This window comes from Tachysurus fulvidraco, chromosome 20, assembly GCF_022655615.1.
Source record: "Tachysurus fulvidraco isolate hzauxx_2018 chromosome 20, HZAU_PFXX_2.0, whole genome shotgun sequence".
In the NCBI taxonomy this organism is placed as follows: Eukaryota; Metazoa; Chordata; class Actinopteri; order Siluriformes; family Bagridae; genus Tachysurus; species Tachysurus fulvidraco.
In genome coordinates, this window is record NC_062537.1 from 3,012,476 (window position 1) to 3,034,877 (window position 22,402).

The 22,402-nt window shown below is 43.9% G+C and overlaps 1 protein-coding gene across 18 annotated transcripts in view; it reads left to right on the top strand.

Annotated features, from left to right (window-relative positions):
* Positions 1-22,402, top strand: part of msi2a (musashi RNA-binding protein 2a) — a 216,697-nt gene that overhangs the window by 105,234 nt on the left and 89,061 nt on the right. For all 18 annotated transcript variants that reach the window (XM_047805133.1, XM_047805136.1, XM_047805134.1 and 15 more), the window contains one exon: positions 13,048-13,096. In XM_047805133.1, coding sequence (XP_047661089.1) covers positions 13,048-13,096 — 49 coding nt within the window. The remainder of the gene's footprint in view (positions 1-13,047; positions 13,097-22,402) is intronic.

The following is a 22,402-nucleotide window of genomic DNA, read 5'->3' on the forward strand; positions in this document are numbered from 1 at the left end:
CGCAGTCATATTCCCAGCTCTCCAGATACCACAATCCCACCTTCCTGTTCACGGCCCACGTACTCCTCCATTGTTCTGCTTTGGAGCGCCAAGCGAGCGGCATCACTCAAGTATATTATCCCGAAGCCATTACTGTCTCGCGGATCGCTTCTCTGAGCCATATTAAAGACTCCCCAGACAAAACTGCCTGTCATGTTAATCCAAGCTTTAATAAATAGGGGGCTGTGTTACTGTATTCAAATTGGAGTCTCCTGCGTTTGGGCTGACAGAGAGGGACGAGCTTTCAAAAGCGACTCGCACTACAGAGAGGGGATGGTGTGGGGGGGTGTGAGGGAATAATGAAGAAAGGTTTGACTGGCGTTTATTCATTTCTATTGTGATGGAAAATGTCATATTATTGATACGGCCTTTGAAAGAGATTAAGGCTTAATCTGAGGAGAAACACCGGTGACGAGTGCGGTGGGAGGGGCGGTTCGGCAGACGTAATTGAATCTGTTGCTCCTTTGCTTAAGTAAGCCTTTAACGGGTTATAGCGCTGCATTGTCAGGCGACAGATAGCTCCGTTTGAGAGGCCCCAAAAGGGAGCCGGTTTGATTGATTGTTTTAACCGTCATTAGAACCCACTTTAAATAAGAACGATTCTAGCGATGGGAAGTCTTTAGCGATCCCTCTCTTTGGAGTGCTTATAAAACCTTGTAGCATCATTTGTGGCATGGTTTATAGAGTTAGTTTAAAAAAAAAAAAAAAAAAAGGCAGCCGCACGAAGCTTTTAGGTCAGAGCGATTTCCTAAGAATGTCAACGGCATTGAATCTGAACCGCACGCTTGGCTATCACCTCAAATCACCATCGAAGGTGGGGAGGGGGGTGGGGGTGAGAGAAGGAGACGGTGAGAAAAGATGCGATTACTTTTTCCATTACATAGAAAATGACACTGCTCTCAAACTCACTTTCTCCCTTCGCCTGCCTCTTTGGTTAGCTATCGATCGGCCAGCGGGAGCGGAGATCGGGTTTAACTGGCATCTCTGCTGTGGGAGACGGATGGGTCCGGACGCTCTAGGCAGAACGCAGAGAAAAATAAAAAGAAGAGCAGCAGCAGCAGCGATGCTGGCGGAGTGCTTTTTTATTTATTTATTTTCCTCCTAAATGAAAACTGACATATTTATATTTATTTTAAATTAGAGTTATTGTGCGCCTGCCAGTGTCAGGAGGAACTTATTTACATACCAATTAGCAGATTTAATAAGCACTTTTTTCTGTTGATTAATGTAATTAGCATATACATAAACGGCTCTGTGAGGGAGGCTGGGACGGTGAAAGGGATGTTGGTGTTGTCCATGGTGATAGAGACAGAGGAAAAACCTGCAGTAATAGATTGCCAGGGAAAAGAATAATGGTGATTGCTTAGACAAAAAAAAAAAAAAACGACAAGGGCATCACTTTAAGGAAGCCGTGTTTATGGGTCTGTCTTAGCTGCATGGATTTCAATTACATCTAATGCTTGAAACCGTATTTCTGCATTTGCGGTACAGTGAGTGGGAGGAAGGGATTGTGGGTAAGTGAGAGAGAGAGAAAGTGCATGTCTCAGAGGCATTCTCCTTCCTGACAATAAGCCGAACCTCTCTGTAGTGTGTGTGGCAGAGATGGATATGGCTACTACATTAAAGGCCTATTAATAAAACTCCGCTATAATAGGCAGTCCCCTGCAGTGCTCTTTCTTTCTTTCTTTCTTTCTTGCTTGCTTTGTATTCCTCTCTCTCTCTCTCTCTCTCTCTCTCTCTCTCTCTCTCTCTCTCTCTCTCTCTCTCTCTCTCTCTCTCTCTGTGTTTGTCTCACACACACACACACACACATTGTGTTCCTTTGGCCAGTTTACACATATCCACTCTTCCATCATATCCATCAACTCTAGTTGACCAATTAGAGACTCTGCTAACGTTACTGTCCGTCATCCTTGCTCTGTGCTGCAGGCCCGTGCCCTGCTCCGACCTCCATGCGTCCCCTTATCTAATTCCGTCTTGCTGAATATAACACAAAAACCTTCACCCCCACCACCTCGTGTCATGTTCACAATTGTCAGGGCTGACACACAAAGGTCTCTTATACAATATGCATCAGCTCGTCCATATTCCGGTTGGTTGCGGCACCATGCAGCTCATGAATATTAACCACGGATGGATTTGAGGAATCGCGCTCGTCGATAGCCTCTGTCGCCCGAAGGGAAGTTCTGAATTGTGACTCAGTCGCAGGGCTCAGACGGCAAACAAATATCAAAAGATTTGTGCGTGCCGTTAGATGTCGAATATGTCTGAATAAAAGCATGCAAATCAAAGCTGCTTTTTAGCTGTGTATTTCAAGGTTCTGGTGGTCCTTTGACTGTAACTTTTGTTTTGGAGCATGTAATCGTTTTCTCCAGTTTTGGGTCCTAAGCTCCGGTCCTTGTAGTCACCGCTATTCAAGATTGTTGCATTTCGCTCGTGCATCCGCAGGCACGACGTGTGACACCGGACCCTGGAGCTTTTGGAGAATATTCTTACGATTCATTTTGTGTTCTGAAAGTAATACGGTGGGAGAGTTGTTTTGCGTTTATTTTGACCCTCGGAAGAACAGAACCGAGATGTAAGTAGTGCAGCGTACGCTCACGTGGCACAGACGTCTCAGTCGTGTCACAGACCCCGAAGCGTTTTTAATAAAGATGCACACCGGTATACACAGAACAGTACAGATGCTTCCATCCGATGCACAGAGGTGTGTAGTTTTAAAATCTGGTCTTTCACAACTTAGTGTGCTATGATTATACTCTGCACTCAGCGTGTGTGTGTGTGTGTGTGTGTGTGTGCGTGTGCGTGTGCGTGTGTGTGTGTGTGTGTGAGGCAGAAAAAAAAATCAAACAAAACACATTCCTCTCTGTTTAGTGCCCCACTGTGAGCCCTGGCTCTCAATGTTAATATCTCATTCAGTCGGGGCAGAGTGAGGCAGTTACACAGCTTGAAGTGACAAGTTGTATAACAAACGATGAATGCTCATATCAGAGATAGGAAGGAAAAAAACAACACCACAACACCCCGCTCCTAAAAAAGACTGTTTATTCATCGTTAGGCAACACCACGTTCCCCCCGTCGAGCCTTACAGACCACTCGCTCAGACTCAGGATTGGCAAAGAAAGCCCATTGAGCGGCTCTATCTGATAGCGTCGGGCTTTGTGTAAAACAAGCACCTTAAAGCTTTTGCTGCTTTCCACATAATCACAGCGAAGACCAGCTTCTTGGAGTTCTGGGAGTATCATTTCCCAGCCGCCAATGTTTTCCCACTGCACATGGGAGAATAGAGGCTAGGCTAAACCGTGCCGCCTCCAGTGCCTCCACAAATACAGAGCGTTTCTTTGAGCGTGAATGAAACCAAACCTGCTTCACCGGAGGATCTTTTATGTGCTCTCGGTTCATTCGCTATGTGCACAGACCTGCATCTGATCCTTATCTGTCATTTTTTTTTTTTTACTGAAGGTCTTTTTTTTTCCCTCTTCACACATTATTCAAACATGGGAATGCTGAGTGAAAAAGGGATTTCTTCTTCTTTTTTTTTCTCTCTGTCTTTCTCCACTCATGAATCAAAGGTGCTTTATGGATGTGACAAATAACGGCACATCTGTCTCGAAGACTCGAATAAGAAATTAACATTTTTGGGAGTTTGTAATAGTGTCTAAATGTGTATATTACATAAAGACAAAAAACGAGGGACGAAAATGAAAGTTTTTTTTTTTTTTTTTAAAAATCTCCCGTATCGTCAAAATATCATTACGGTATTAGCTAAATCACTGTAGGTTTGTGTGTCTCCATGTGCTATGTGACCACTTGTACCTCGTTTCATGTCAGACAAGAAAGCAATGTGCAACACAACTCGTTTTCCTGTAATTGCTCTCTAAGGCCATCCTTAAAAATATTTTGGTTTGCAGTAACAGTAAAAAAAAAAAAAAGGGTCGGTAGGTGGGTCTCTATATATATATATAATTTTTTACAAGTTTCAATGTACTATTTTGGTGATGGTTATTACGTAGGTATGAATTTAAACAAATTAGCATATCGTGACGTCACTGACTGGGTCTTCAACCCGTGCCTTCGGGCGCATCATTGCAAACCTTATTTTGATGCTGGACACAGTTTTTCCAGAACTCCGTGCCAAGTTAAAGCGGTGTTGAGCTTTTAATGAATTTTTTTAGATGTATTATGGCACCCGAACCCGTATGACGTTGAACGGTGACCGCGAACATTTTGTTTACTGCAGCCGCAGCCATCGTTACCGAGCGCGGACCGTCGACTCTGACAGTGAACGAGAGAATGAGACGAAGCGAAAGCACAGGCCGTAGTGTGACATCCGGGAACCAATAGTGTAAACATAGATGATGTCACAGGTTTTTATTTAAAAGAAAGAACGTAGCCTTCGTTTGTATGTAGGCCTAGGCAATTTATATATTTATAATACTTACTAAAATATAATTATTATTATTTTATTGCTTTTGTATTAGTTGTTTGAAAAAAAATGGTCGGGCTTAACGCAAATTTACAACCGGCAAGTCGGTCGGACTTAAAGCAAAAGAGTCTGTCCTAAATTGACAGGGTCGGTCGGGTTACGGCAAACAAGAATATTTTTAAGGATGGCCTAATTTCTCTACATTTGGAGAAGTGATTTAAATTTATAGCTTTTTTTGTGTTTCTCGATAAAGCAGCTCCCTTTTTATGTCACGTCATCGAGTTCGAAGCTGGACGACGTCACATCCACTCATCGCCTTGGAGAACGTAATTGTCTCGGTGGAAAGGCTAATAATGGCCGCCTTCTTTTTCTCCCTCATCCAGTTTCAGGTGTCTGTTAGTTACATATAAACGGCGTGAGTTTCTATACACCGATGGGAATTGTACACGACTAAGATGGGAAGAGTTTTTAAAGTTCTTAAAGAGTTCTTCGGTATACACCGAGTCAAAAAACACGTCCGAAGAGCAAAAGTTTGTAGCTCATCACGGTACTACTTATTGTTTCGTCGCCCGCCATGCCTACGTAGTGCGCTGACGTTTTTCTGGCCAGCCAACATTTCATTTTACTTCGTAATGTTGTTTGAGTTCCAGTCAGCGCCGTAGCTTTGTTTCAGGTGGGTTGTAATTTGGCCGATTTCAGAGCCACTAAGCTGTTAGGGAGCCCAAACCATGAAAGCTGACCGAGCGCTATATTATTTGCTTACTTCTTGCCGGGACGTATAATGATATATTTTCTTTTCTTGGCTTTGGCAACACTCTTGCTCAAAATCATGCCGGTAAGGCACAGCACTCGTCCGTATCGAGATCAAGTTGGAAGTGTTTCTGGAATTTGATTGCTTTGGGGTTCTTTTTTTTTCTTTTTTTTTTGTATCTTTGTAGGTAACGTGTACTGTACCAAAAAAAAAAAAGCAATCTAACATTTCTAACTGCTGGGATTAAAATCATCGGTTCCTTGTCTGGGGCGTTGGTGCTCCGCTGGAAAAGTGTGGGCTGCTCCATTCAACCGAGAGGAGAGACAGACAGAGAGAGAGAGAGAGAGAGAGAGAGAGAGAGAGCTTGCCAAAGGAAGAGAAGGTTGAGTAGCTTGGGATCTGATTCACAATGGATAGAAAAATGCTGGTTCAGCAGTCTGTCATGGACCAGGATTGTGGATAAAGCTCTCTGTTTACCAGTCTGTCTACATCTCTCTGTGCGGTAGTGACGAAAATAAATTAGGTCGCACATAAAGATGGCAGTAAACGAGGTTCCTTCCTGGGGTTTCTGGGCTTTTCTCAGTGTGGTGGTCTTCTGCATCCTTAATTCTTCTCTGACGTGTGTTTCCTGAGATCTTGATTTATTTCTTTATTTATTTTTTAATTCAGAGTTTTATTATTTTTATTTTTTTTGAATACCACACATTGATTCATTCGGTGGCCCAAACCCAGAAGTTAAGGCTTCTGTTGTATCCAGATAAAGTTTAGCAGGGCTTTGAGTATCTTCTGTAGTAGATCTTTTGGTTTTATGTGAGGTGTTTAGTTCTTTTGAGCAGAAGCCTGGTATATTTTCATCTTTGCTGCTGTTCCTCAGGCAGGTAACCAGTCCTAGAGCTCCTGAGCAAGGTGGTCTTGGTTTGATTCTCTCAACCTGGAGCTGAGTGAAATCTAAACCTGCTGCAAACGGCAGAAATACCAAGTGTTCTGGAAATTTGGACCGAGGAACAAATGGAGAAAATAAACGCTGGATGTAATACAGAATTATTTTCTTTTTTAAAATGATCGATTTATTTATTTATTTATTTATTTATTTATTTATTTATTTATTTATTTATTTATTTATTTATTTATTTATTTATTGTGATTTTAACCCATTGCCATATATCTGACCAAAGGATGAAAGAGTTTTATAAGTAAGTTTCTACACATTCCATCAGCTAACAAATGCTGTTTGCTTTATTTTGGTTGTCTGATTTATGCAAAGTGTGAAAACAAACCCAAAGTATTGATTCAGACACATCATATGGACGTGTGTGTGTGTGTGTGTGTGTGTGTGTGTGTGTGTGTGTGTGTGTGTGTGTGTGTGTGTGTGAGAAACAGTTGCACTGTTTAAATGTTTTCTTGGAACAGAGCTCACCCGTTTGATAGATTTAAAAATGACAGACAGATATTTGTAATCATTTATTTTGAACGTGATGCAAAAAGTGGTATTTTCTACACATTTATTACACGTTCTTATCTTTATCTTTATCTCCTGTATTCTCCCTCTCTCTCTCTCTCCTCTCTCTCTCTCTCTCACTCTCTCTCTCTCTCTCTCTCCTCTCTCTCTTTCTCTCTCTCTTTCTCTCTCTCTGTCCCTCTCTCTGTCTCTATCCCCCCCCCCCCCCTCTGTCTCTCTCTGTGCATTACCAGAGCTGTCACATATTGCTTACCCACACAGTACAGTACAGCGGCGGGTCTAATGATCTGCGACTGTGTGTATTCTACCTTTAAACTGCCAACTCTTCAGGAGACACATAACCCAGCAAACTGTCTTTACAGAATCACAGTGAAGGAACGGACTCCGTGTACAGACAGAATCTCGGAGCTTTGGTCACGTAACAGCTCTCGCGTTCTCGTCTCGCATACGGTAGTTAAACGGCAGCAAGAAAAAGGTTTTTTTTTTGTCTTTATCCGTAACAGATGTGGTGGTGCCGGATGAAACGTACGCCGCTCAAACACAATCCTGAACCTTTTCTTCCCTCCACTTCAAACAGTTGTTATTGATCTTTTTAGCTGTAAACCCGAGAGATGCCTTCGTTGATCTAAGAGGTAGTAAGGAAAAATGCTACCTCTATCCTCAGCTTGTCAAGGTTGGACTGTAAATCAGTGTGAATTCTTTCCATGGTCAGCTTCCTCTCTAGCAACACACACACACACACACACACACACACACACACACACACACACACACACGAACGAGAGCCAGGGGTCAGGAGGAGTTTGTTGGTCTGCCACTGGGAACAGGTTATGGTGTGATATTACACGTGGTGTCCATGTGCTCCGTGTTGCTGTTGAGGATTTACTGCCTCACTGGACGGCAGGTATGTCGGCTGTGATACAGTTCTTGGACACTGGTTAACTTCATGAGAGCAGGAGGAAAGGATTTGTACTTTTTTTTTTAGGCTCGAACAATAAATTGCGCCCGCATCGATATGGTGAGATACGGTAATCTAGACTAAGAGGAAACAAACTGGAGTGATTTGTAGCTCAAATGACTTAAAGGTGGGGTCTCCAAATTTTGAAAGCCAATGTTGACATATAAAATCACCAAAACAAACACGCCCCTAACCCAAATGGGTCCCGCCCCTGTATCGATAGCTCCGCCCACACATACATACATAACCCAGGTAACTAACAGAAAGAAATGTGTCTTTATCATAGCTGAAGGGAAGAACAATACGATTGTAGATAAACAAACAAGCAAAAATGACACACAAGCATCATCATGTAAAGGACAAAGGCATATATTAGTTCTGTGTAACAAAGCAAAACCAACGTTACTCACCTATCGAGAAGGAAAAAAGCGCCTCGGCGTCTTAAGTAAAGTCGGCCACATATTCACAGGTCGGAGTTTCCCGAGTCAATAACTCCTGAGCTAAACGCTGTTACTACACAAAACGTGGTTGTAGCTGCCTCTCTACATTACTACGATAGAAAAGAGGTGTTATTTGTGTAGTAACAGCATTTAGCTCAGGAGTTATTGACTCAGGAAACTCCAACCTGTGAATATGTGGCCAACTTCCGGCTCCTTCAGTTCTCTCCAGCGCTGGAAAGCTGATCCTATATTAACAAGTCCTACTTCTTACCTTATTCTTGCCACACATTGACAAGCCCCGCCCCTTTCCGCTCATTGGCTACACATTTGTTTTGTTTTGATTTTTGTTTATTATTTCTCAAAAATCGGAGACCCTGCCTTTAAGGTGAAATAATGTATCAGTCATCAGATAACAATGGGGTTGTTGTGCTTTCTGAGATGCTTTTCCGCTCACCATAGTTATAGAGAGTGGTTAATGGACGTGCCTGTGGCCTTCCAGTCCATTCCAGTCTGTCCGTTCCCCTGTGACCTGTTCTGTCCGCCTGTTGTCGTTCGTTTTTTCCACATGATGCTGAATAAACTCTACAATGTTGTGCATGCAGGACACAAGCAGTTTCTGCAGATCTCAGGCTATAGTGGCTGGCGTCTGGTACCACCAAGTCACTGATGTGGCCGTTAATTGACGCATTATATCCCTTGACCTGCTGACACCTGATTGGCTGATTGCATAATTGCATGTATGCGAAGGGGTTCCTATTTAAAAGGCCAGGGAGCGATAATTTTTATTGAGGATGGGTATAAATGTTTGACCCCAACGTAGAGGTTCTAGCTTTGTCATTTTAGCCTAAGCGTGTGCAGTAATGAGAGGAGACATGCTCTATGTGCGTGTCCTTAAGGAACAGACCTATTAGCAAATGAACTATGGACTGGTCACTCAGTCGCGGATGCATGTCCATAGCAAGCGCTACATATAAATAGTTACAATCCGGAATAGAACGTCATAAAGGACACGACTCTTAGTCGTCAGGCTCTATAGGATGTGCTTATTTTAATTCAGTATAAAACATGAATACTGATGAGAAGCCCCCTGGTGCGAAGTAAAACTTCTGTTATTATGTGTGTCTAAGTCTCTGGTATGACTTATGCTGACTTTCTCCATTTCTCTCTCTCTCTCTCTCTCGTGTGGGGAATGTAAATAATGGGGAAATTGCAGTCGATCTAAACTGCTGTCACACTGTATTTCCCCTGCTCTTAAATCTCCAGCAGGCCTGCTACGTTTCCCTGCATCACACCACAAGTCAGCCCGCTTATGAATGTCTTTGTCTGTCAATAAATAATTCAAAAGGCTGTTGATTTAAACCGATGTGTGTATAGAGTGTCTGTATATATGTGTGTGTGTGTGTGTGTGTGTGTGTGAGAGAGAGAGAGAGAGAGAGAGAGAGAAGTGTTTTATACATACGCCTGTTTTGGGCGCAGCAGCATAGGTGCAAAGGTTTCTAGGAAAGGAGTGTTCGTTGTCATATCTTCTGACAGAAACACGATAAGCCGCCTCCAGGCCCTCGTGTGAATTTAAACAGCTGCTCAGTTGCTTCCTTTTTGTAATTTTTTTTCCCCTTGTATCTCTATGTGCCAGCTCCAGAGCGTGCATGCTAGCTAATAAAGGAGTTCTCCTGGTAGTGCTAAAAGTGCAGAATTAGCTTCAGACACTCGCTGTATGCTCTTAGCTTCTTGCTCATGCGGCTCTGTGGTGCTGGAGGTCGCTCGCGTCATTTTAAAGCCTATAACCGAGGCATCAGCCGAGCGGTCGAGCCTTTCTGTATGACGTTAGCCTGATTTATATTAGTTATGGAAAGTGTGTGAGGTAAAAAAAAGTTTGTGAGGATGTTGGTTCTGAACCATGGAGAGTCGTTAGCATTCAACTGTGCATTTCTGTTGGAGTTATGCTATGCTAATGCTAGCTTTTCGGGGTGCTTGGGTTGAGCATTACAATGCATTATTCTGCTACACAGACTGCACTTTCTTGTCAGATGTTACCATCATTTACAAACATCTTTTAAACTAGAGCTTCAAATGGCTAGTTTTAGAAATCTGCTAACATTCTTGTAGCTTCGTGGTCTTAGAGCTATACAGTGTTTGCGACTGTTTCATGGAGATCGTTCTTTCCTGTCAGAAGCATACAGTAGTTTATGCTAGTTCAGTGAAAGCCAGACTCTTAGTTCTCTGGATAAAAAAAGCAGCTTCTCACAGGCTGTTAGAAGTCATGTACTTTAAAGGTGCAACTTCACATTAGCCTGTCAATAGCTGCTTCTCCCTTGGGATATTAGCATGAGTTTAAAAAGCCAGACACACAAAAGGCAAAAAATTCCAATGCTAAACACTTCTAAAGTCTTGTAACGCTTTGCTCGTATGGTTTTTTGGGAAATTAAGGGGTCAATCTCATGTCTTTCGATGGTAAATTAGCCAAGTAAGTGTTGGATGTTAGCATGAGTAATGTTACAGTAGTTAAGTAAGATTTATGAGGAAGAAAACTCTTTTTTTCAACGACAACACAAACAGCTAGATTTTAGACATGCTATGCTAGCTTTGTTAATGTTTTCTAGCAATCTGCTTTCAGCAACGCTACATCCGCTGCTACTCTCCTTCTTGTCAGATTTTATCATGAGTTAAAGCAGTTGGATTAAAAAGTGCGAGATAGAAAACCAACACGGAAACAACACTTTTTTTTATTATTATTCCCCAGAGCTACAAAAGGCAGCAGACTTTTTCCTCGCTAACATTCACAATGCAAGAGGTGGCTAGCAGAACCTTTTCTTCATTGTTACAAAAGGCCAGCCACTCCAGCGCACAGTCTCCATCGCTCTCCTTTTACATACGATAAGGCCGCCATTATCCATTGAACCGGTCGCTTCAGAATAGGAGAAAGGAGTGAGAGATTTCTGCTTCCCTTGAGTGAGCATAGCCTCTGTGTGTGTGTGTGTGTGTGTGTGTGTGTGTGTGTGTGTGTGTGTGTGTGTGTGTGTGTGTGTGTGTGTTTGGTGAAGAGGTCCTTAACCTGCTATCAGATAGTAGAAGAGCACAGTGTGAGCTGTGAGAGGCTGCATTGAAAAGGCCTGCAGTACTGAAGCATCTCTATAAAAGAGACGTGTGTGTGTCTATATGTGTGTATCAGTAGATTGTGACGGTCACGCATCAGGAATTTCCCCGCCATGTATACAATGGCTGAACCGACTCCATCTCCGAGTGCTCACCGAATCATGACCCGTCCTTCAGCAGAGTTGTGCTCGGCGGGAATAGCGACTCGAGTCGCTTGGTCACGATCAGAATCAGCGCAGGGTGTGTTTCGGGCTGTCGGACGGGTTTTTACTGGTCAAATCGTACCGACTTTTTTCATAATAGTTACGTAATCTGAATCAAAATGAAATTGATACTTTTTGATTCTGCACTTTCTTGTCAGATGTTACCATCATTTACAAACATCTTTGCAACTGAAAACATTCTGGTTAAAAAATTCAGTAATACAGAGATGGAATATATCAGTCAAATATTTGTAGTCTCATATTCAGCTTATTTTCTTTTATCTCTTCTTTTTTTCCCCTTGATCCAATAATCACGTGGCATTTCTGAAGCTCTCCAGTCCTTATCTCCTTATCATGTCTTTATCGTATCCCGAGATACCAAAGATTTGCATCCGAACGATCGAGTCGATTCGGAGTCGAACAGCTTTCTCGCTGAAATCGAATCGTTCTACGGTTCACCGGACATGTGGACAATGAGGCGGTTGTATTGGTAGTTATACTGACGGGGTTAAAAACACACCAGCTGCAGTAAAACACTGCACATGTGAAAGCACACAGAATGTAGAAAGCAGAACTAACTGCTGGGTGTGTGTACAAATAATGTTGGGTATGTAAAATAAAAAACCTAATGGTAGGTCAGTGAGACTGCGACATCCTGAACATCCTAATGGTGCTGCTTATTGATAAGACATCGTTATGGTCTGATAATTATAGAAACCTACACACACACACACACACACACACATAGACTGGCAGTAGTGTTTGGCTTGTGTGTGTGTTCTCTGTGTTAGACTGCTTCTCTAATTCAAACAAACAGAGGCGATGCAGCCAGGTTGTTCCTGTTTACCCTTGTTTGTGTGTGTTCATGTGCATTCCTATTCCCATCATCCTCACGCCGTCAGCCCGCCTCTGGCGCGCACCCTCACTCTGCCACACGCACCCTGCCTGCTCAGAGTGTTACCTAGCGACGGTAACTGGGGCGAGAAACTAAGGACCTTTTGGCTCCGGTTCCCCTCTGTGATATTGTCTCCTATTTTTATTTTTTTTTCTTTCTGTGTGCGTTGAGGGTTTATGATGGACAGGGATGGAGGGTGACGACTGATGGATGTTAGGCCCGAGGCAGGTTTTGGTTTGTATCGAGTCCTCGTGTGCTGACAGCAAGGATCGATAAATAACTAAATGTAACTTCATCGGCGACGTTAGACGTCTAGGCGAGCCTTAAACAATAAAGCTGTAGTCTTCGTTTCAGACGTACTGATTGGACAGGAACTGTTCTCTGATCAATTATAGACACACAAGCAACAGGAACTGATGACCAACTGGTTTACATGGGCACGGGGAACTGAAACTGCTGTTTGATTGCTTAATTAATTCAACATTTCTTAATATAACCTCGACATGTGGAAGTTTGTTTATTTGTTGTTGTTGTTTTTTTTTTTGTTTTTAATCTTTAGAAAAATAAAGGTGTAATAGCTCTGTGTTAGCTAGCTAAATCCTTTTCCTCAGCCATTAGCTGGTGTATTTCCATATTTCCCCTGTATTTTATATAAAACTAAGCTAATATTGGTAGCCTGATATTTTAACAGGATTAAGTTGTTTAATCTGTGTCTCTTTAATCTCTTTCCGACGCTAAAGCTAACCCCTGACCTCACACTCTTTACTGTGTTCTTTCTCGCAGGTAGAAGACGCTATGCTAATGTTTGATAAGACCACTAACAGACACAGAGGTAAGAGCTAAATCTTTACTGTTTAAACAGATGTGTAACGGCGTCCTGCCGTTATGTTGTGTGTGTGTGTGTGTGTGTGTGTGTGTGTGTGTGTGTGTGTGTGTTAGCGGGTTGTCCTCTATCAGTGCGTCAGTGCTGCGCTTCGGCTCCCTGCCTTTATCAGAGCTGTCTGTTTGTCACTGACGCTTGTTGACTGATTGCCGAATCAGAAGAAGCGTGTGATGGAAAAACGATCGATGGAGAAAGGAAGGGTAGCAGAGTACCGACCCCCAACATGTCGGGGATTTGATCTGTGGGTGTGTGGAGTCTTTTTTTTTTTTTTTATATATATATATGCCCTGCCTTGTGTGGGTGTGGGTGTCTGTGTGTGTATGTTAGATAAAAGTTGCGATAATGCTTTAGCGAAAGCGTTGTCATTATCTCTGTCTGCTTTATCTCGTCTTTATCTGAGATTAGGAAGAGGCTTCATCCTAAACCAAAGGACTTTGCAAAGACACAATGCTCCTGTCCTACAAGCACACAATGCACCCAAAGCTAATGCTACATTCACTATCTGTGTGTGTGTGTGTGTGTGTGTGTGTGTGTGTGTGTGTGTGTGTGTGAGAGAGAGAGCAAGAGAGACTATGAGGGAGAGCGAGTATGAGATCGAGAGAGCGAGTATGAGATCGAGAGAGCGAGTATGAGAGCGAGAGTATGAGATCGAGAGAGCGAGAGTATGAGAGCGAGTATGAGAGCAAGAGTATGAGATCGAGAGAGCGAGAGTATGAGATCGAGGGAGCGAGAGTATGAGATCGAGGGAGCGAGAGTATGAGATCGAGGGAGCGAGAGTATGAGATCGAGGGAGCGAGAGTATGAGATCGAGGGAGCGAGAGTATGAGATCGAGGGAGCAAGAGTATGAGATCGAGGGAGCGAGAGTATGAGATCGAGGGAGCGAGAGAAGGAGCGAGAGTATATGAGATCGAGAGAGAAGGAGCGAGAGTATGAGAGAGAGGGAGCGAGAGAAGGAGCGAGAGTATGAGAGAGAAGGAGCGAGAGTATGAGAGAGAGACAGATTTCATACTAAGACTGAATCATTTGCCCAGACTCATGCTTCTCTTCTAATTGCTCACCCAAGACCAGATTAAACCGTCTGATGTCTGGGTGCGTTTGTGTAAAAGAGATTCCATGCAATTGTCCCTCACTTCTCTTTTACTCAATATGGCAGCAATAGGATGTTATTAGCATTTCATGCTAGCGTAAATCGGCTTGTTGAGTCTTTTCAGTAGGATTTACTGACACGCCTGAGAAAACATTTGGATGTCATTCACATCATCGTCCCGCTTTCACGTTTTTATAAAATAATCGATGGCGCCGTTTAAAGGCAGTTAGAACGTTTACAGACGGCAGTGAGATGGCGGTCGTGCGCCGTCTCCATACGTCTGGTCGCATGTAAACCGCTTCCTTATAACACCTTATCAAAGCGAAAGCACTGAAAATTTCACATATATACATATACACACACACACACACACACACACACACACATACAGTACACACAATATACACACTTTTTTTAAATTTGTTTTTAAAATTGGCAGGAACACGACTCAGCTTTGTGACAGATAAAGAAAAGAGTTAATGAATAGAAAAAAGTTAAGCAGCAGCGATCAAGTGATTTGCATGAGGCAGGTGCTGTGTGTGTGCGTGTGTGTGTGTGTGTGTGTGTGTGTGTTGGGTTTCAGGCCCTGTTTCACTTTGACTCTGCATTGACATACATTCGGTAGAATAATTTAGATGCATTGTGGGTCATCTGGAAATTTTCCACTGAATGACTAAAATGCTCCTACACACGCGCACACACAAACACACACACACACACACCCACACACACACACACACACACGCACAAAATGACAGTTCTTTCCTCTTATTTTGGTCTTTAATGAAGCGCTTTGTGCGTTTCTGCTTCAGGACCCGCTGACACACCGTCCTCTTTCTCACCAGCCTTCCTTTCTCTCGTTTTCTGTCTTTTGCTATCGAACACTCTCTCTTTATATCTCTCTATCTATCACGCTCTCACATCCTGTCTCTAGCAGTCTCTCTCTCTCTCTCTCTCTCTCTCTCTCTCTCTCAAATGTTAAATGCCCTTCAGACTGGAGCAGGTCATCTCACCCAGGAATCTGATTGAGGCTTATCGAGCAGATCTTCCTCTCGGCCCCCGGTTGCTTTTTGCATGGAGGTTAAATTAAAGCAGCCTGAGGAAAAGGTTACTGTCTCGCTCCTCTCCGCTCTGACGTCACCTGATCTTCATACAGACTGCAGTGTTTTAAACAGGGACAGATCTCAAAGAGCTCTTATAACTTTCATTCCTGCTATCGAGAGACAGAGAGTAGAGGAAAGACACAGCGCTCCTCCACCGACACCGGGCCAAATCCTCAACCGCTCCACGCTTCCCAACCGCAAAAGTATCGGCTATCGAGCCACGAAATCGGTTCTCTCACGGCACTAAAACGCAAGTCTGGAACGGACGGACCGTGACGTTTGAACTCAAACTATTTTATATAAGCATTATTTCGATATTTTCTACCTCGACCCGAACGTAGTCGACCGGCCAAAACGTCCGGTGACTACACTAGAGATGCGATGGTGAGAGCGCCAGTAAGTAACGGACGTGTCCCCGAGCCGAATGACACCCGAATGGCGAGTTAGAGTTTAGTCTGAGGGGAGGCATAGTGTAAATATTTTAATATAGTCACCCTGAAAAAGACCACGGCGATCAGGAGAGCAGTGTTTCAGTGCAGGATAAAGGCGATCAGTCGGAAGAACTTTGTAGTGATTTTGCTAAAGGACAAAGTGGAATGAAATCATGCCTGCAGAAATATATAAATGTCCCTAAAGCACAATGGATGCTCTGTTTTGGGTTTGTCCTCACTTGTGCCTTGTGTGATGCATCATGGTTGTGTGTAAATAAACTCCCACATCTGAGGTAATGGATCAAACTTGTAGGTCCGATGGTTGCCTGAACCAGGCTTGGCACCATGTCTGTGGAAAAAGGAGAGAATTAGAGAAGCACTTCAGTGGCTTGAAGTAGTGTATGCCAACCAGAATATCTCTCTCTCTCTCTCTCTCTCTCTCTCTCTCGTTCTCATTTGAGGCCTCTGTCTGAAGAGAGCAAGATCCTTGCACAATAGAGCATGGAGCACACACCATCTCACTGGCATTTACTGCACTAAAATGAGGACGATTGTGTTGGAAATTGAGCTTTCCAAAGCCATCAGTCCTGCTGCCCTGCTGCATTGTGGGTTAATGCAATGGCTCTGCTCTCACCGATGATCACAATGGAGGGGTGTGTGTGTGTGTGTGTGTGTGTGTGTGTGTGTGTGTGTGTGTGTGTGTGTGTGTGTGTTTGATGGAGTTCATTTGTTCTGGCTGTGGAGGAATATTGTCTGTTTCCTGTTGCCTCTCTTTCATCCAGAATTCTAGACTCTGTTTTTCCTCGACGTCTTAAAGCAGTCCGAAGAGACTCGCAGACGTAATCAGGAGGCCGAGACGTTTCCGTGTCCTGCGGCTGTTAACGTAACGTTAATACAGAAGTCGGGGGTTAAACAGGGGGGTTATCGTACGTAATGTTAATAAAGTGAGGTAGATGATGGGTGGGGTGAGGAAACTGAGGTCCTGTGAGCAATGTGAGGTCAGTTAACACGTGTAGTGTGAACAGACCGAAGTCGTTAACTTTTGAGTGTCTCTTTCACCTTCTTGCGCACGTTGTCTCACAAAGCCGGAGGTCCAGCAGTCATTAGAGTACGGGTCAAGTCTCGAGTCACGGATGTCAAGTCAAAAGTCGAGTCTTTTTTTTTTTTTTACATATTTGTCAAGCCAGTTTCAAATTTGCGACTTAAGTCTGACTCGAGTCGAGTGCCCCATCTGAGTCATTTAACTCAAGTCTCAAGTCACAAATGTCTTTTTTTATATATATATATTTTTTTTTTTTAAATATTTTTTTATATTTGTCAAGCAAGTCTCAAGTCTCAAATTCGGGACTTAAGTCTGACTCGAGTCAAGTCATATGACTCGAGTCCCCCATCTCTGCTTATTGCCACGGTGTTAACAGATCTGGTGCATGGAGGTGTGAACAGCCAATCAGGATTCTGAAGTGTGTGTGTGTGTGTGTGTGTGTGTGTGTGTGTGTGTGTGTGTTACACACTGCTGTGCTTGCATCTTTCCTCCAAGGCTGAAATTAGCTTTAACTTCAACCAATTATCTGTCAGAAAGCTGCCTAATATTTTAATGCACAGGTTGCATTTCTGTTCAAAAGCGTGCAGCAAATTATTAAATAGAATTATTCACCAAATTGAAGCAAAAAAAAAAAAAAAGCTTTTTGGCCTCAAACGGTTCTGTTTAACGTGCGTGTGTGTGACTGTGCAGTTTAACCCTTTATTTTTCTGTCAGAACCTGACACGTGTCTGCGTGATCAGAATGCTGACCACTGAGAGAAACGTTACCACACAAACTCGTGGCCTTGTTCTCAGACCTTTCCCACGCTCTGGTCTACACGTGTGGACAGTTTGTGCTTCTTGTTTTCACCTTGACTTTTTTTTCTAATGCATCTTATGTTTTTCCCCCTCTCTCACAGCTCCGTAAAACCAATCGAGGATCACCTTGATGTCCCCGGCGCACACCGATTCTGCCCCTTCCGCGCACACACACCCCTCCCCCTCCCACCTCTCAGCTCCTTGTTTCCTTTAATGAACCGGTAGCGAGGGATGATGAAACGGCATGAAACGTTAACGCTAGCCTGCTTCCTCGATAGAACCGGGGAAGAGTTAGCATCCAGATGGCATCCAATCCACAGAGTTAACAAAGAGTGCGTCTGATCACAGGTTAAAATTCGGCAGGATTTTTTTTTAAATGATGCAAGTGTAAGTAACTTAAGCTGCAATTGGTCACGGCGAGGCGTGGGGATGAAAGCCGATTCGCTACGGAGAGAGTGGCTCAGGCCTGAGAGAAAGAGACAGACAGACAGGAGGGGGAAAAAGATGGAGGGACACAGGTGTTGGGCTGAGTGAGGAATTCTTGGCTGTGGACAAGGTGTTGTTTTGTGTGTGTGTGTGTGTGTGTGTGTGTGTGTGTGTGTGTGTGTGTGTGTGTAGCATAAAGCATTGGTTTGTTCCTGGAAGAGAAACAGAAGGCTGCATTGTGCACTTCTCTAATCTGCTTACCTGGATCGGCAGCACAGGGAGCCGTTTCAGTTCCCAGCCTGCATCAAGAAGCTCAGCTACTGCTCCAAGTGTGTGTGTGTGTGTGTGTGTGTATGGGTGTGTTCTTTTATTATTTCATGTGTGCCTGCCTATGTCTGATAAGTGTTAAAAGAATTTGTCTATGCCTGGCTTTGTCTCTGCTATTCTAATATCAGGAATGAGATGAGGCATTAAAGGCTCCGATCCTGTCGTGCTAAGGCAGCGCTAACGCCTCGATCCTGCTCTTAAGTTGATTGTCAAGGACAAAGCCGAAAGACTCTTCAATCAAGCAACATGCTGGGTACATTAGAGGGAGAGAGAGAGAGAGAGGGGTGGGAAATCTCCACTGTCTGGCATGAGAGACCGTGTGGTTGGCATCAGATAAGTGCCAGGCAATCCTGCTTACCGCTACCCACACTCATAGTCCCTTACCACTACCCACACTCATAGTCCTCTCTCACACTCTCTCTCTTTCTCTCTCTCACACACACACACACACACATTTTATTTCAACAAAGCTTAACTGGCATGAATGGTCCAATGGTCCACGTTGCATGTTATCCCCCCCCCCTCCCCGACATAAACACACAAAAAGGTAAATGGGTAAAAATAGAAAAAAGAAAATGAAAACTCGTATTTAATCAGTAACCGAATAAGATGTTTAGAATGCTTTATCTCCGTCTTCGCTGATTCCAAACACTATCTTTGCGTATGAAAATACCCACGTAGTCAAAGCAAGCCGTCCTGCCGGGAAGCTAACTGGCTATATATAAAGCGTCCTTCGGCATAAAAATAATAACAAATAAGAAAAACAAGAAGCAAAAAAAACAAGATATTTTTACACAGTACTAATATTCTTCATAAAGACACAAAGTCTACAGAGATGTCTGCTTTTAGTTTGTAGGCTTTAGGTTTAGTTTGTCGTACGATCGGCTGCTACAAACCACGTTAACCCCCGAAGTACAAGTCACAGCCTCGATTCCTAATAACTCATTACGGTAAAGTCGTACGACGAGCGAGTCACAGTCCGTGTGACCGGGTCATCTGAGCCAACTTTTCCACTAGATATTTTGATTTATTCTTTTATTTACTTTCAATCAAATCAGCCACTATATTATGACTGCTGCGGAATTAAACCAGTGAAATATTTGTCTGGTAGCTGCAAAACACACACACACACACAAACACACACACACACACACACAAACACACACACACAATGCAAAATTGTGCTACTTTTCAAACAATTCTGTTGACAAAAGTTATGCCCACAAGCAAAAAACGGTAGCAGCTTTGTCACATCCAGGAGACAAACCGGCTCGTCTCCTGATATGAATGGGTTTATGCGCCTCATCAAAACTCCCACATAATTGCCCCTGCAGGATGTAGCACTGTTTTCCAGTCACTCCATCAGCCGGCAGTCAGGGGAAGCACCCTGCCTCTCGCCCTGTGTTCTCCCTCACTTGTGACTTCTGACGACCTCCTCCACATCCGCACTGTTCGCAGGAGGGATTACAGTTCAAATAGAAGGGTTTTTTTTTTTTATCCCGTCAGAAAGGCAGCGTGACTTTAGGCACAGACTTTGATATGTTATCAAGGAAATCCCCCTCCCCAACCCCCCTTCTGACCAGGTATGAGGGGGTAGAAAGGTTGCTGTTAAACAAAACTCCTTTAGAATTGAGTTAGTAGTCTTTATATAATGTGTGTGCCCAAGTGAGTACAGGGGTGTGTGGTGTTGGTCTTGAGAAGGAATTGTGGGTAATTTCCCACAGGTCCACTCGCCTGCTTAACCATGACTCTCGGCAAATGGAATTAGGCGTACGACGAGACCCGGCGCCGTCGTTTAGAAACTCCAGCACCTCCACCATTAGCTGCGGAAACTCTCGACGGTATTTCTTTTTTCCTAGCGACTAACCTGATATCAGCGATTAGTGTGAATGTCATTTAAATGGCACACCTAATCACATGCATCCTCCTCTTTCTCTTTTCTCTCTCTCTCCTTTTCTCACCCGAGGGCTTTTCTCCAAGGCCTCATCACAATGACAAAGGAAATGATGTGTTCACTCGCTCTTAATCACTGCTCAGCTCATCAGCCAGCTGCCAGGAGAAAAGCATGCATTTATGATTGTGTGTGTGTGTGTGTGCGTGTGTGTGTGTGTGGCATGAACACCTAACACCTCAATTGCCCCTCAATTTAATGCCCAGATCGAACCCCCCACGCCCACATTGTTGCCAGTACCAGTTCATTACACCCTCTTCACTCCTTAATGTTCAAACGAATCTCGCAGGACTCTCCAAAGAGGTCACTCGATCTGGGCTTGGAGAGCTTCGACACTGCAAGTCCACACAGCGAGAAGACAGACCAGACCAGGACGTAGGCAATTTTAATCAGATAAGCAATCAGAGCACGACACTATTAAAAACCGAATTTAGTCATGCTTGCCCCTCTTCGTGTCCTCTCTTCATGCCGCACAAGCATGAAGGACATTCTCCAGCAGAGAAAGGATCTTTTTTTAAGCCCGAAAGAAGGCAACAGACCCTGCAGCTATGTGTACATAGACTCTCCAGGAAATTAAACCCCCTGCTGTCAAATCATTCATAAATAGAGTTATGTAACTTTTGACCCGTCAGAACTCTATCCAACCGACAGCACGGAGAATCTGGCATGATCCCATCATCATTACTGAATATAATTTACTCCTCCAGAGATCAAGGCCAATCCTAAAGAAGTCTCCACATCTGCATGCAAATCTCAGCTAACAGAGATGGTCACTTTATCCTGGTAAAGGTTTGCAGTGGATCTGGGCAGTTGTTTTGGTTGTACACTGGTGCACACGATCATCTAGGGGTAATTTAGACTCGTTAATCCACCAACTTGCACAATTGGGACAAGAGAGGAATTATGGAAGAAACCCACACAGACACAGGGATACTCCAGACATAGTAACCCAACCTCAGGGGTCAATCCTGAGACCCTTAAAGTCGTGAGGCAGCGACGTTAGCTCTTGTAAAATCCGCCTTGCCATTGTGCTAGAAAACGTGATTTTGTAACGAGGTTGAGGTTGTTCATGTGCGGTTACTTCATACATCCAGCAAATATTTACACTTTGCTTAATGATCAAACTAAACACAGCTTAGAGGACATCATGTCTCGGCTTATTATCGGGCTTTTCGACTAAATAGAAATGTAGTCAAAGAACTAAACATCCACCCATCCATCCATTTTCTACCGCTTATCCGGGACCGGGTCGCGGGGGCAGCAGTCTAAGCAGGGATGCCCAGACTTCCCTCTCCCCAGACACTTCCTCCAGCTCTTCCGGGGAATACCGAGGCGTTCCCAGGCCAGCCGAGAGACATAGTCCCTCCAGCGTGTCCTAGGTCTTTCCCGGGGCCTCCTCCCGGTTGGACATGCCCGGAACACCTCCCCAGGAAATGCGTCCAGGAGGCATCCTCCCGAGTGACCGAGCTCCTCACCCTGTCTCTAAGGCAGCGCCCAGCCACCCTGCGATGGAAACTCATTTCGGCCGCCTGTATCCGGGATCTTGTCCTTTCGGTCATGACCCAAAGCTCATGACCATAGGTGAGGGTAGGAACGTAGTTCGCCTTGCGGCTCAGCTCTTTCTTCACCACAACAGACCGGTATATCGACCGCATCACTGCAGAAGATCCGCCGATCCGCCTGTCGATCTCCCGCTCCATACTTCCCTCACTCGTGAACAAGACCCCAAGATACTTAAACTCCTCTACTTGAGGCAGGAGCTCTCCACCAAAGAACTACATTCTGATAATCGCATTTGGTCATGAAATCCTTAGAACTGAGCCTCTGTTGGTGTAAAATACACCAGGTCTGAAATCGTAATTGTAATTGGCACAAATGTATTAAAATTCGCTCGTTCCATTTGGTTCCAGACTCTTGAGTAAACGCTCTTAAGTTGTTAAGCTTCACACTGTTTGTCATCGCTATAACAAGCCTTTACATACCTAAGGCATATTTGTTTTCCAGGTCCATGTTAATGAGTTATCTGAGAAATGTTAAGCACGTTAATATGGAGTCGGCACTAACGTTGGCTGCTGCTACTGAAAATCGAT